At 33.9% G+C, this 11,811-nt stretch overlaps 1 protein-coding gene across 1 annotated transcript; it reads left to right on the top strand.

Moving 5' to 3' along the window:
• Nucleotides 1-4,186: 4,186 nt before the first annotated feature.
• On the top strand, nucleotides 4,187-6,312 carry LOC132638072 (uncharacterized). Its single transcript, XM_060355060.1, has 2 exons — nucleotides 4,187-4,356; nucleotides 5,429-6,312. Exons 1-2 carry the CDS (start codon nucleotides 4,272-4,274, stop codon nucleotides 6,070-6,072), a joined length of 729 nt encoding a protein of 242 aa, XP_060211043.1. The 5' UTR covers nucleotides 4,187-4,271; the 3' UTR covers nucleotides 6,073-6,312.
• Nucleotides 6,313-11,811: the final 5,499 nt, after the last annotated feature.

Genomic DNA, 11,811 nt, shown 5'->3' with positions numbered 1-11,811 from the left:
CCTTCTTTCTTGGAACACAGCTCCTCGAGAATTCTTCTTGACCATATTGCTTGACAGGCACATGAAGTTGCAGCGACATATTCAGCTTCCATGGTAGACAATGTGACTATAGTTTGCTTTTTTGATGACCACGAAACAGCTGTGATACCACTGATAAATGATGAAAACTTAAAGAGACTTGTGGTAAGAACAACTTAGATAAAATTTACAGCAAGTCTAGCCTTATATAGGCTTTACAGAGGAATTACATGGGTACTCCATAACCCGCACTAACATCACACTTACAACCTAACTTTAGAGAAATAACCTACTAACCCACTAAGACACTACATTCACTTGTTCCTATATAATAGGAACTTGACTAGGAAATATAAGTAATTAACTAGGAAACATGAAACATAACTAACTAGGAAACATGAAACGTGCTTCAACAGTATCATGTACCAAAATATGAGTTTTAACCTTTTTGCTTTCTTGTTTTTTCCCCTTCTCAAGTACTAGTGCACACAGTAGCAGTCAATTAATGCAAAAGCTACTCCTTTTTTACCATTTGATGTTTATGAAGAGATTCTTTTTTAAAAAATTAATCATCGACTTTAAATTTGTGATAGAAAACTACTTGGAACACCAATTTTTAAAACTATTTCTGAATAGGATGAAGTTATCTACATTGACTGTTTAAAAATTTATCCTATCATTTAAATTTAACTTGTGATACCTTACCATTTTACCAGATTACCAATCAGAATATTAAACAATTACACATAAATACCTAAATGGCCTGATTGTGTAAATTTTTTTACATCATCGATATATAGAACATATAGTCTGTTTGGCCAAGATTTTGGGAAGTCAAAAGCATTTATTTAAAGAGTTGAGTTGTTTGGACAAATTTTCAGGAAAATATTAAGGGGTCATTTGGCTGCTTGTAAGAGTCAATTGGGACAAGCTTGAGGTTTTATTAGAAGCCTGTAGAAGGGACTGATCAAAGTTCATACGATCAGTGGCTCCGGAGTCAATAACCTATCATCAGAACTGATATTAATGAGAACTGATCCAATATTATTTGTTGAGTGGTTGGCTATATGTAAATAAGAATTGCCAGTTTCAACTGATACTAAAGTCGTTCCTGCAGTTGGCAGTGGTGTGCTAGATCTGTATTATTGCTTAACATACTGTTCCTTCATTGTTCTTTACTTCGAACCATAGCAAAAGCAGATTCTGGATTGGGAAAAGGATCCATGCGAAGAATATCACTTCGAACACGATCATAAATATCATCCAGACCAGCCAAGAAGATATACACACGTTCTTCTTCAATTTCCTTCAGTCAGGCATTAACAACATCAGGTTGTGTAAAAGAGATTGGCTTACGATGATCTAGTTCCTGCCATATTTTGCGCAAATCTGCAAAGTATGTGGAAACTGATTTTCCCTCTGGTTTCATAAATAACTGATCTATTAGCCCCTTCATAATAGGTTTGAGATACGGCCAAATACTCTTGGCCATCGGAAGAAGAACAAAAAAATAAACTCATAATGTTGGGTTCCATGGCACCGACGAGCCAACTTTTAACAATAGCATTATCCATACTCCACTTATCATATGTGGCATCACTGGTGGGAGGTTTTTTAATTGTTCCCGATAAATTCCCAATTTTCTGCGACTTGCAACAAACTTCTCAACAACTTGAGACCAAGAGAATAATTGTTTCCATTGAGTTTCATACCAAAAGGAATGGCTATAGGTTTTGGAACAGTACTTGTATTTTTAGAAGAGTCACTCACGGTAGAATAAATTTAGGATATAGAAGGATAATATCAGAGAATAAACCGTTGCTCTGATACCAACTTAAATGGGTGGAATGGGATATTTTTCATTATGAATCAGCTGTACAATATATAGGATTACAAAGATATGGGAAGATATTTACAATCCCAAGGAATATGCTACTACAATCCCACTGAATATTCTAATTGATTTACACTTTAAAAACAGATCTACACCTAAAAGGAAAGCCAGCTAATTTTCCAAACTCATGATAACATCTATAGACATGGATGATCGTGATCATAATAATGGTGAAAGGGCTCCTGTTAAGAGGGGCGATTCAAGAAAAAGAGCTCTTCCAGATCTCTGTGTTCCCACCCATTCGTGTCCTTCTCCATGACCACACAACGAAGGTTTACGATGGGGCTGTGGTCGCCCTCGAAAACAATGCTCAGATGGTAATCTAGGGCTAGGCTCTTAATTTCTTTGGTTTAATGACTTCATATCTAGTACTACTTGAATAACATTCTTTTTTGGTTCAAGATTTCTTAATTTGCAGGGCTTACTAGTTACTATTAAAGTAGTTCTAGATGCAGATTCTATGACAACGATCTCAAATATTAATTTAATTTATGCATATCTTAGTGATTTATTAACATATATATCGGATTTGAGTCAAAGCTACTGATTTTGCGAACTCATATGTTAAAGCCTATCTAAGTCTCTGAGCAGCGGCGGAGCCACCTTATGCTAAGGGGTTCGTTGGAAAATTGGACTATTTTGCTATGTCAATATATTGCTCCCTCCGTCTCATAACAAGTGTCACCTTCGCCAAAAACACGCATATTAAGAAACCAATGATGAAGTGTAAAGTCTACCAAATTACCCTTATGTTAAAAAAAAAATCTCTTGATGATTAGAGCATGCACAAGTAGTTCATCTTTTGACATTGGGAATCCAACCATCATCATTTAGAGTACTACTACTTCTTTTGCCCCTCTTACTAATCTTATCTTTCATAGGCCAAAACTTTCCTTTTCACAAGAACCCAAAATTTGACATTGTGAATCGAACTTTTGGCCTTGAATAAAGAAACTTGTCATTTTTTGTCCACGGGCAAAGATGGAAAAAACTAGTCAATATATGCATTGGTATCCTAAGGTGACACTTATTATGGGACAGAAAAAATGGCTAAGGTAACACTTATTATTGGACGGAGGGAGTAGTTTTATGCATGTATATTATATGTTGACTCCCCGTATTTTCTACGTGTGTACCTTTTAGGGGTCGTTTGGTAGCTGGTTAGGGATAAGTTATTCATGTATTAAAATCCAGCATAAGTAATACCGTGTTTGGTAGCTAGTTATGAAGTGAGTTATTCATGTATAAAATTAGTACAGTGTTAGGTTTGCAATTTAGAAACTCGCATAACTAATACACGTATAAGTTATGAGGGAGTCTATGCACTATTTTATGCAGGGCAAAAGGTGAAGTGGCTTATACATGAATAACTATACCCTGCATAACTAATACTTGCATAATAATAATACATAGATTCCTTCATAACTAATCTATGTATTACTAATACCTGCATAACTCTAACCAACTACCAAACAACCCCTTATAGTTTAACACCCCTGAATAAAAAATTTGGCTCCACCACTATCGTCCCTGAGTAGTTCACTATATTTTTCATCCCTATATAAATGAGGTGAATTTAAAACAGATTAACATGACCAATGAGAGTTCATATAGTCGTTTCTCTAACTTGTTTAGGAATGAGGCATCGGTGTTGTATATAGAAATGATAAAAATCCAATACATATCATCGTACTGGTTAGCCATTTTTTAAAGTTTAGGTATGAAAAAGGAAAATGGGAAAATACAGTTACCAGTTTTTTTTTTTTTTAAAGGAAAATGGGAAAATAAGAGGGTATGTAATAGTGTGTTCCACCTGTTAGCTCTAGTTTCTTTTAGCAAGATTTCAGTAAGTTCTAAATTTAAAGAATAAATCTCGTAAAATCAAAGATTTAATATGTTTTTATTAAGTTATAAATTTGAAGAATACATTTTTAAGTTTAAAGCATGCATTTGTAACTAAAGCTCTAGAGCCCGTTTGGATTGGCTTATAAGTTGCTTATAAGCTGTTTTCAGCTTTTTTGAGTGTTTGACTGGCCAGCTTAAAGTCATTTTGTGCTTAAAATAAGCTCAAAAAAATAATTGGGCTCATTTGACTTAATTAACTTTTTTTTTTTTGGCTTATAAGCTGTTTTCAGCTTATAAGCATAAGCCCATCCAAACGGGCTCCTAGTAATGTTTCAATAAGTTCTAACTTTGAAGCTTACATCTTTTTAACTAAAGTTTTCAAGAAGTTCTAACTTTAAACATCTTGTACCTTCTTAAGTTAAAGTTCAGTAAGTTCTAACTGTTAAGCATATATCTTTTCCCTTTGCTTCTTCCAATTTCTTAAACTAAATCTTTCCATGTTGTTGACGTTGAAATGCCATACATGGGAACAACAGAAAGTCCAGTCTCGCAACCTTTACGACGTGGCTCAGGTCGCCCTCCGAAACAGAGATCAGATGGTGAGCCTCCTCCTTTTTCCACTCTTTACTTTTTCCCTCATGAACATTCTGTTTTGGTTCAAGGTTTCTTTTCCTTTTTTCTCTATGGGGGTACTAAGTAGTTCACTAATTTATTAAACTCCTGTATGATTCATAAAAGTGCATGAGATGAATTTTCAAAAAAGAGAAACATCATCAGCGAGAGTTCATATAGCCAAACCCAACTTAATTAAGAATTAGGTGGTGGTGTTGTTGTATATAAATGATAAAGGTCCAATATATATCATTGTACTGGTGCTATAATGCTATTTCTTTTCTTTTCTTTTTTTCCCTGCACAACCAAAACCGGTGAAAGGAGAACCGGCCACCTCTATTTTCATTTGTTTTCCATCAACTTTTTTCATCATCTTTTGCAGTCCAAATATCATTTTCTGTCATCCTTTTGCCTTCAACCACTAACCTTAAATCCCACCCTCTTGACAAAGGCAGAGAAAAACTCCAATCTAGAAATTCCCGTTAGGCTGTGTAGTTTAAGAAATAGAGCTATCCTAGATCTCAGCTGAGTTTTGTGTGAAGCCATTCATCAACCTGTAGAACGTGGCAGTACTTACTGTCAGCTCTTATTTATTTTTTGAGCTTGAGTCATCATCAACAATCCAAGATTGTTATCTATTTAGCAAGTTTTCACTACGTATAAAACTTTACATTTTGCCAATATAATTGTGTCACAAAGATGATACTTTACAGTTTGCATGAGCGTGAGAGGATTCCTCTCTTTTACATCATGATGGTCAGTAAACTTTATGCTTACAAAAATATACACAAGGTTTAATGTACACCAAGTTAAATAATGTCAGTTTTTTTTATTATCTAAGCATATAAACATCTCTTAAACCAAAGATTTAGTAGATTTTCATTTTTCAATGTCAAAGAATACATCTTTTTAAACTAAAGATTTACTAGTAAGCTTTCAATAAGTTCTTAACTTCAAAGAATACATCTTGTAAAGTAAATTAAAGCCTTAGTAACTTCTAATTGTGTTTTAACTTTAAATTGTTGATGTTGTTAATGTGACTGCCACCATTAAATACAGAAGCTCTAGCAGTTTCACCTCCTGAACCACCATCGGGGTCGAACGGAGATGCTCCATTGCGAGTTGCAGCGACCACAAATGCTCATGTGCCACCATTGGGGTCTAGCAGTGATAGGCCTTTGGAAGTTCCCTTTAATGAAGAGAAGGAAGAAAGAGAAACAAAGTTAAAGCTAAATCCTTTATCAAGACTGGACGAACCCCCAACTTTATTGGTGCGGAATCTGCTCTCTTCAAGGAATGACGTTGATTACATGGTCAATCAGGCCAATATTACCTTTAAATATTTGCAAGGGGTTGGTGCTAATTACGGCTCTTTTTACAAAGTCATCACAGGATACATTGAACATCGCTTCTATTCGCAAGATGCAGAGAGAGAAGAAAACATGTTGTCTTTGTCAGCATGGCAGAAAAATTATGAAAATGCTATACTTGGTGCAAATGAGGCTGAGAGGGTTATCCTACGTACTCAAGGAGAACGGGAGAAGGTCAAGGAGAAAGAGGAAGCTGTGAAGCGGCAAATCGAGGATCTGAAGCAAGTGCTAGCACATTATGAAAATGAAAAAGAGCGTCTGAAACATGACGAAGTAAAATATAAAGAAGCCCATGAAGTTGCAAAAGTCAGGATGCAAGAACTTGGCACCTAGTTGAAGGCAGCTCAAGGGAAGCAAAGGGAGATTGAGCAGTGCAAGAATGCAGCTCTCGCAGGGATTGAATCCACCACTCGATGCCTACAGTCCTACATCTCTTGGTGATCTCTATTAGTTGGATTTTTGATAGCTCATTGTACAAGCTCCCTACTAGGTGAACTGGAAGTCCTCATGACTATCTTGAATTGTTTTGGGATTTTTGATACTCATTGAACAAGTTCCCCTGTTCTTCTCCGTTTCCCTTTTAAGTTTAATTCAAAAATGAATGCATACGTTTTTTGGATTAGTTTTCTACATGTATGGTAGTGGAAAATACACTTTACCTTTATTCTATGATGTTAATCTAGAAGAATGATCGGTTTATACATACTCCTAGTTGAAACCAACAAAATGGCTGGCCGTTTCATTCTACTTATTATTTAGTGTCCCTTCTTTCCAATCTTTTGCTATATTTCCAAGCAGAGGTTATGTTACAGGCTTATAGCAATGCTGGTCAAGTTAGAAATACTATATGTTTCATCTTTTTATTGTATGGGTTCTTGGTACCTTTTTTTCATAATTTGGCAAGCCAGGTTATTATTTCTCATGCTAACTAATTTCACCATTGGTTTTTCATCTTTATGCAGGTGTTGTCAACATTAATCTTAAAACCAATGCCTGGTTTTTCTGTACTTGCTGAGTTTGCTGTTCTACTTGTTTTTTCAAGGAAACATTTTCCTTCCTGCCAAACACAGCCTACATCTTTTTAGATTGGGGAAATTGGCCCCTAATTTTTTTTTTAAAGCACTTTTCATTAAGAAGTATTGCTTAAGCTGATTTTGGTAGCTTAACCACATCGGCCCTCAATATATAGTTAGTTCTCCCACCCCCACATTAGTTCATTTTTGCTCTAGGTTCCCATTGTAATAGTATTCACTCATTGCATTTCATGGGATGCTATTTAATTTGATAAGATATTTAAACTGTTAGTTAAAATTATTAGTGCTAATATTAAGAATACAAGAAAAAAATAGTTAGAAGGTTAATTTAATAGGAAACTTATTCTAACAAAATTTAATACTTTAATGAGTTTGATTTTTGTATACTATTAATATGCAATTTTTTTTAACATTCAATTTGAAGTGATCGCATGCAACAACAAGCTTCATTTGATAACTTAGTAAATAAATTACTCCCTCTTTTTTTAATTTATGTGTCTTATTTTTATTTTTTTTAGCTAGTCTGTTTAAAAAAAATAATAATAATAACTTCTTATATAATAAACCTAATTAACACCCCTGCAGTTGGCCGTCAAGAGTGTGGCATCACTAAAACAAGAAGAAAAATGCTGATCTAAGTAATCAAAAGTTGTAGAAACAATTGCGAACCCCAAATTATCATTATATTTCCCAGTTTGTACCAGGACTTGCTAACCCCAAATTAAAAAAAAATCAAGTTTTTTTTTTTTTTGGTTTGCAGTCCTATGTATTAGGATTCGCATTTTAATTTTTTTTTTGTTTTAAATAGTAATGGTCCGTAAATTGGTATACGTACTGTTAAACAAAAAAAAAAAAATTGAACTTCTCATAGTAGTTTGCGAACTACTTAAGTGTCTTAGTTTAACTGAACACGAAATTTAAAAAATAAAAGGAATTTTTTTATTCTTGTGGTCTTAAATGAAAGATCAGTGGAGTCTTTTTAAACCTTGTATTGTTAAATTTGCCATGAAAATTTTGGTATTGAAAAACTTACTAAATATTAAAAAAAAAACACTCTTTTTTAGATAGACAAAAAAGGCAAGGAACACACTTAAATTGAGACTAAGAGAGTATAATTTAAAACTCTTTTTTGCAATAAAATAAAATAAAATAATCAACCCGACGTCAGGAACCATCCGTCAAAATCATTGCACAAGACATTGAGCGAACAACCCTTTTTTGTATGTAAAATTTTTGGCAATCCCTTTTTGTTTGTTGGCAAGCAAAAGGTGCCTTTTAGGCTCTGGACTCCTTGAGCCTGTTTGGATGGGCTTATGCCTATAAGTTGTTTGCAGCTTATATAAGCTAAAAAAATAAATTGGGTAGTCTAGGAGCTCGTTTGGATTGGCTTATAAGCTGTTTTTAGCTTTTTTGAATGTTTGGCTGGCCAGCTTAAAGTCATTTTGTGCTTAAAATAAGCTCAAAAAAATAATTGGGCCCATTTGACTTAGCTTATCTAAAGCAGCTTATAAGCTGAAAACAGCTTATAAGCCAAAAAAAAATAAGTTAGACTACCCCCAACTTATTTTTTTTAGCTTATAAGCTGCAAACAGCTTATAGGCATAAGCTCATCCAAACAGGCTCTAACTTATTTTTTTTAGCTTATAAGCTGCTTTAGATAAGTTAAGTCAAATGGATCCAATTATTTTTTTGAACTTATTTTAAGCACAAAATGACTTTAAGCTGGTCAACCAAACACTCAAAAAAGCTGAAAACGGCTTATAAGCCAATCCAAACGGACTCCTTATTGTAGGGGTTTAGAGTATTAAATTAGAAAAGTTGAAACTATAGAGATAGATAACAATCGCACTTTTTATAAGGTTACTGACTTACCACATGCAATATGTGGGTAATATTAGCATTTTGTACTCTATGAGGTACCTGGTGATAATGCATAAGTCTAGGTCGTGTGAATTAATATTACCCTAAAGTACTTACGGGTCAGGGTATGCGGACTAAATTATCTCAGGATTATAATTCTGGGAGTATAGTTCTGGAACTAATTTATACCTATCATCAAATAAAATATAATATTAATCTCAAACTTAATTCTAAGATATTCATCTTATCCCGCGTACCAAACGATCCGTAAAGTTCTCACGATTTTTCATTTTGACACTTCAATAATCCTTGTGCGTACCTATTAGACACTTAAACATCCACTGAATTGTGTTTATTAAACACACATTACTGGCATGGACAATGTGTGTTTTACACATCATATAAACGCGTGTAATGGTTTGCTTTGGTTATAGATTTTCTTAGAATTTGATTTATTTTTTTCATGCTTTTCAAAAATTTAACTACCATGGCCAAGCTTGTCTTCCTATCTCTTTGCATTCTTCACCATTTTCATCTCTTCTTCTTCTCCATGGAATGATATAAAGCAAATAAAAAAAATTATTGGGAAATTTTGACTTTGAATGGACCGAGTACTTCTCCCCAGACCCTACCTCGTGGAATTATACTGGGTATGTTGTTGTTATTGAATGGATTGAATACTAACTGAATGTGATAGTAGTGCAGAAAGAGTCAAGTATTACAATCCATGCTCTTATTTTACCTAGCTTTAACGCCCAGATCAAATAATACTGCCTCCATCTCAATCTGTCTTTTTTTTTTTTTACACGCCTCTTAAAAAATATTACTTTCTCTAGATAAAAAAGAATGTCCACTTAGGAGCCATTTGGACATGGTTTCAAATCATGGTCCGAAACCATGGTTCCAAATTATGGTTTGAAATCATGTTTGGACATGCAATTTGGATATCTTAAGTTTTATTTTCTCTTATAGAGATACAAACCACACAAGTTGTAAAAACTATCAAAACATTCCTAATTCTTATACAATCTTATCAGATGAGCAAGTCCTAGTTCATAACAAAATTAATACTCTACTAGAAAGTCTTTCTAAAAAATACATCATTAATTGATCAAACTTTAACATGAATAGTAATGAGGTTGGTAGACATAAATAAAGGTTGATGGAAGTTAATGAGGTTGGTAAATGGTTGGTAGGAGTAATTGTTAAAAATATCTACCAACTTATGGGTCATTTTTACAAAATATAAACTTATGGGTCAAATTTTACATTTAAAATTTTTGAAACCATGGTTTGAAATCCCAAACCATGCTTTTTTGGATGATTTGGGGTTTCAAACCATGGTTTGAAACCATGAGATGAAATGCATGTCCAAACGTTGCTTTCATCTCATGGTTTCAAAATGCATGTTCAAATGCCTACTTAACTTTTTTTTCTTGGGTCAAAAAGAGTGTCCACTTATCAAATCAAGAAAGAATTAATCTTCTTTTGTTAGATTTGTCCCAATTTAGTGCTATGTGATCAAATCTCAATACCTATTTAATTAGGGGCAATTTAGTGAAATTACCTATTGTTTTCTGGGAGTTAGTATTTTCTTAAGGGGTGAGCAAATGCTTAAGTGGACACTCTTTTTGATCCGGAGGGAGTAATTAGGAAAGGTACGTATTTGACTAATTTTACCCTTATTATTTATGTCTAAGTTACAATATCTCTTCATTAAATTTTTACACTATTTGTGTGTTCTCTTTACTAATGACAAAATTCTACTAGGAAAAAATAATTAATTGTGCTTAAACTTCTAAAATGATAAATAATTTGAGGCAACACTATTTTAATAGTCCCGACAGATAATGAGTCGGAGGGAGTAGCATGAGCATCTACTGATCAAGGGACTTTTACATGATTATTTAGTCGGAATAAAAAAATGATTCGCATACCAATTTTACAAAATTCGCCTCTTAAAAATTACTTACGGAGTAGAGATTGGAAAGTTTGAAGTGTATGGAGGCAGGATATGTACATTAGTAATAATCTAAAAGAATATATAAAGTAATATATGAATGAAAACTTAATTTAGCAATGAAAAGTAAATTTAAATTTTGGTTAGTTAATAAACCATAGTTATTGAAAGTATATTGCTCACATCGTTTCTTGGATTTACGAAGAAATATGATTAGTGAAGATTAATGTAGCAGATCCTAATTTAATTGGGATTTAGGCTAAGTTATTGTTGTCATCATCATTCTCGTGGTTCATTCGTTTTGATTTATGTGTCTTGTTTTTTTATTTAATTTGGCGGAATACATCAATAACCCCTTAAATTTATCAGTAAATAATTTTATTTAGACACTCGAACTATGACATGTTCTAATTGAGCATTGAGAGCATGCTAAAGGGTTCATATTAAACACTTCTAGCTCATATTTTAGAAAGAAAATTGTTTGTCTTTTCAAATGCTTATTACGTAGATAAGTTAGGCACATAAATCAATCACTTCTAATTATACACATTAGACTCAATTGGACCAAACTTGAGGTGGCTAATGCGTATAATTAAGGAAACTGACATATTTTAAGTAGTTAACTTATCTACATTGTCACGCCCCGAACCATGGCCTGAGCGAAACACGGCACTCGGTGCCTTACTGCATGTGACCGAGCGAACCACATGGCTTGCTGAATCATCACGAGGCATAACATGAGCGGAATATAATGTGAATGCATGGTGAGCCTTTACAAAATGCAATAAGTCATAATACTTAATCAAAATACTTGTTTAAACATGAGTGCGGAAATAACATGAATGAGCCAAAATGGCTATACGACTCCGAAAGTGTGACATGACATAACTGACTTGTCTAGTCTATGAAACCTCTAACATAAGTCTGAACATGAAACATACTCGCTGGGACAAGGCCCCCAGCATACCTTAGATGCATAGCTAATCATTAAATAAAGAGTTGATTAAACCCCGAATGAGATGGGGCTCACCAATAAGCTGATACGAATGCTGTCCTACTGAGCAGATGTGTCGTCCTGTAAATCAGTACCTGCATCGTGAAATGCAGGCCCCCGGGCAAATAAAAGGAGACGTCAGCACATTGATTGTACTGGTATGTAAAGCAACTGAAGAAATAACATGGGACATGGAATAACATGATAAGAACTGAAACTGAAAA

Source organism: Lycium barbarum, chromosome 4, assembly GCF_019175385.1.
Source record: "Lycium barbarum isolate Lr01 chromosome 4, ASM1917538v2, whole genome shotgun sequence".
In the NCBI taxonomy this organism is placed as follows: domain Eukaryota; kingdom Viridiplantae; phylum Streptophyta; class Magnoliopsida; order Solanales; family Solanaceae; genus Lycium; species Lycium barbarum.
This window is presented reverse-complemented; position numbering and strand designations above follow the sequence as displayed.

Bases quoted from the DNA above. Each gene is read 5' to 3' on its own strand.
- LOC132638072 (XM_060355060.1), top strand. From the start codon at position 4,272: ATGCCATACATGGGAACAACAGAAAGTCCAGTCTCGCAACCTTTACGA. The intron at 4,357-5,428 runs GTGAGCCTCCTC...CATTAAATACAG, and splicing joins TCCGAAACAGAGATCAGATG to AAGCTCTAGCAGTTTCACCT.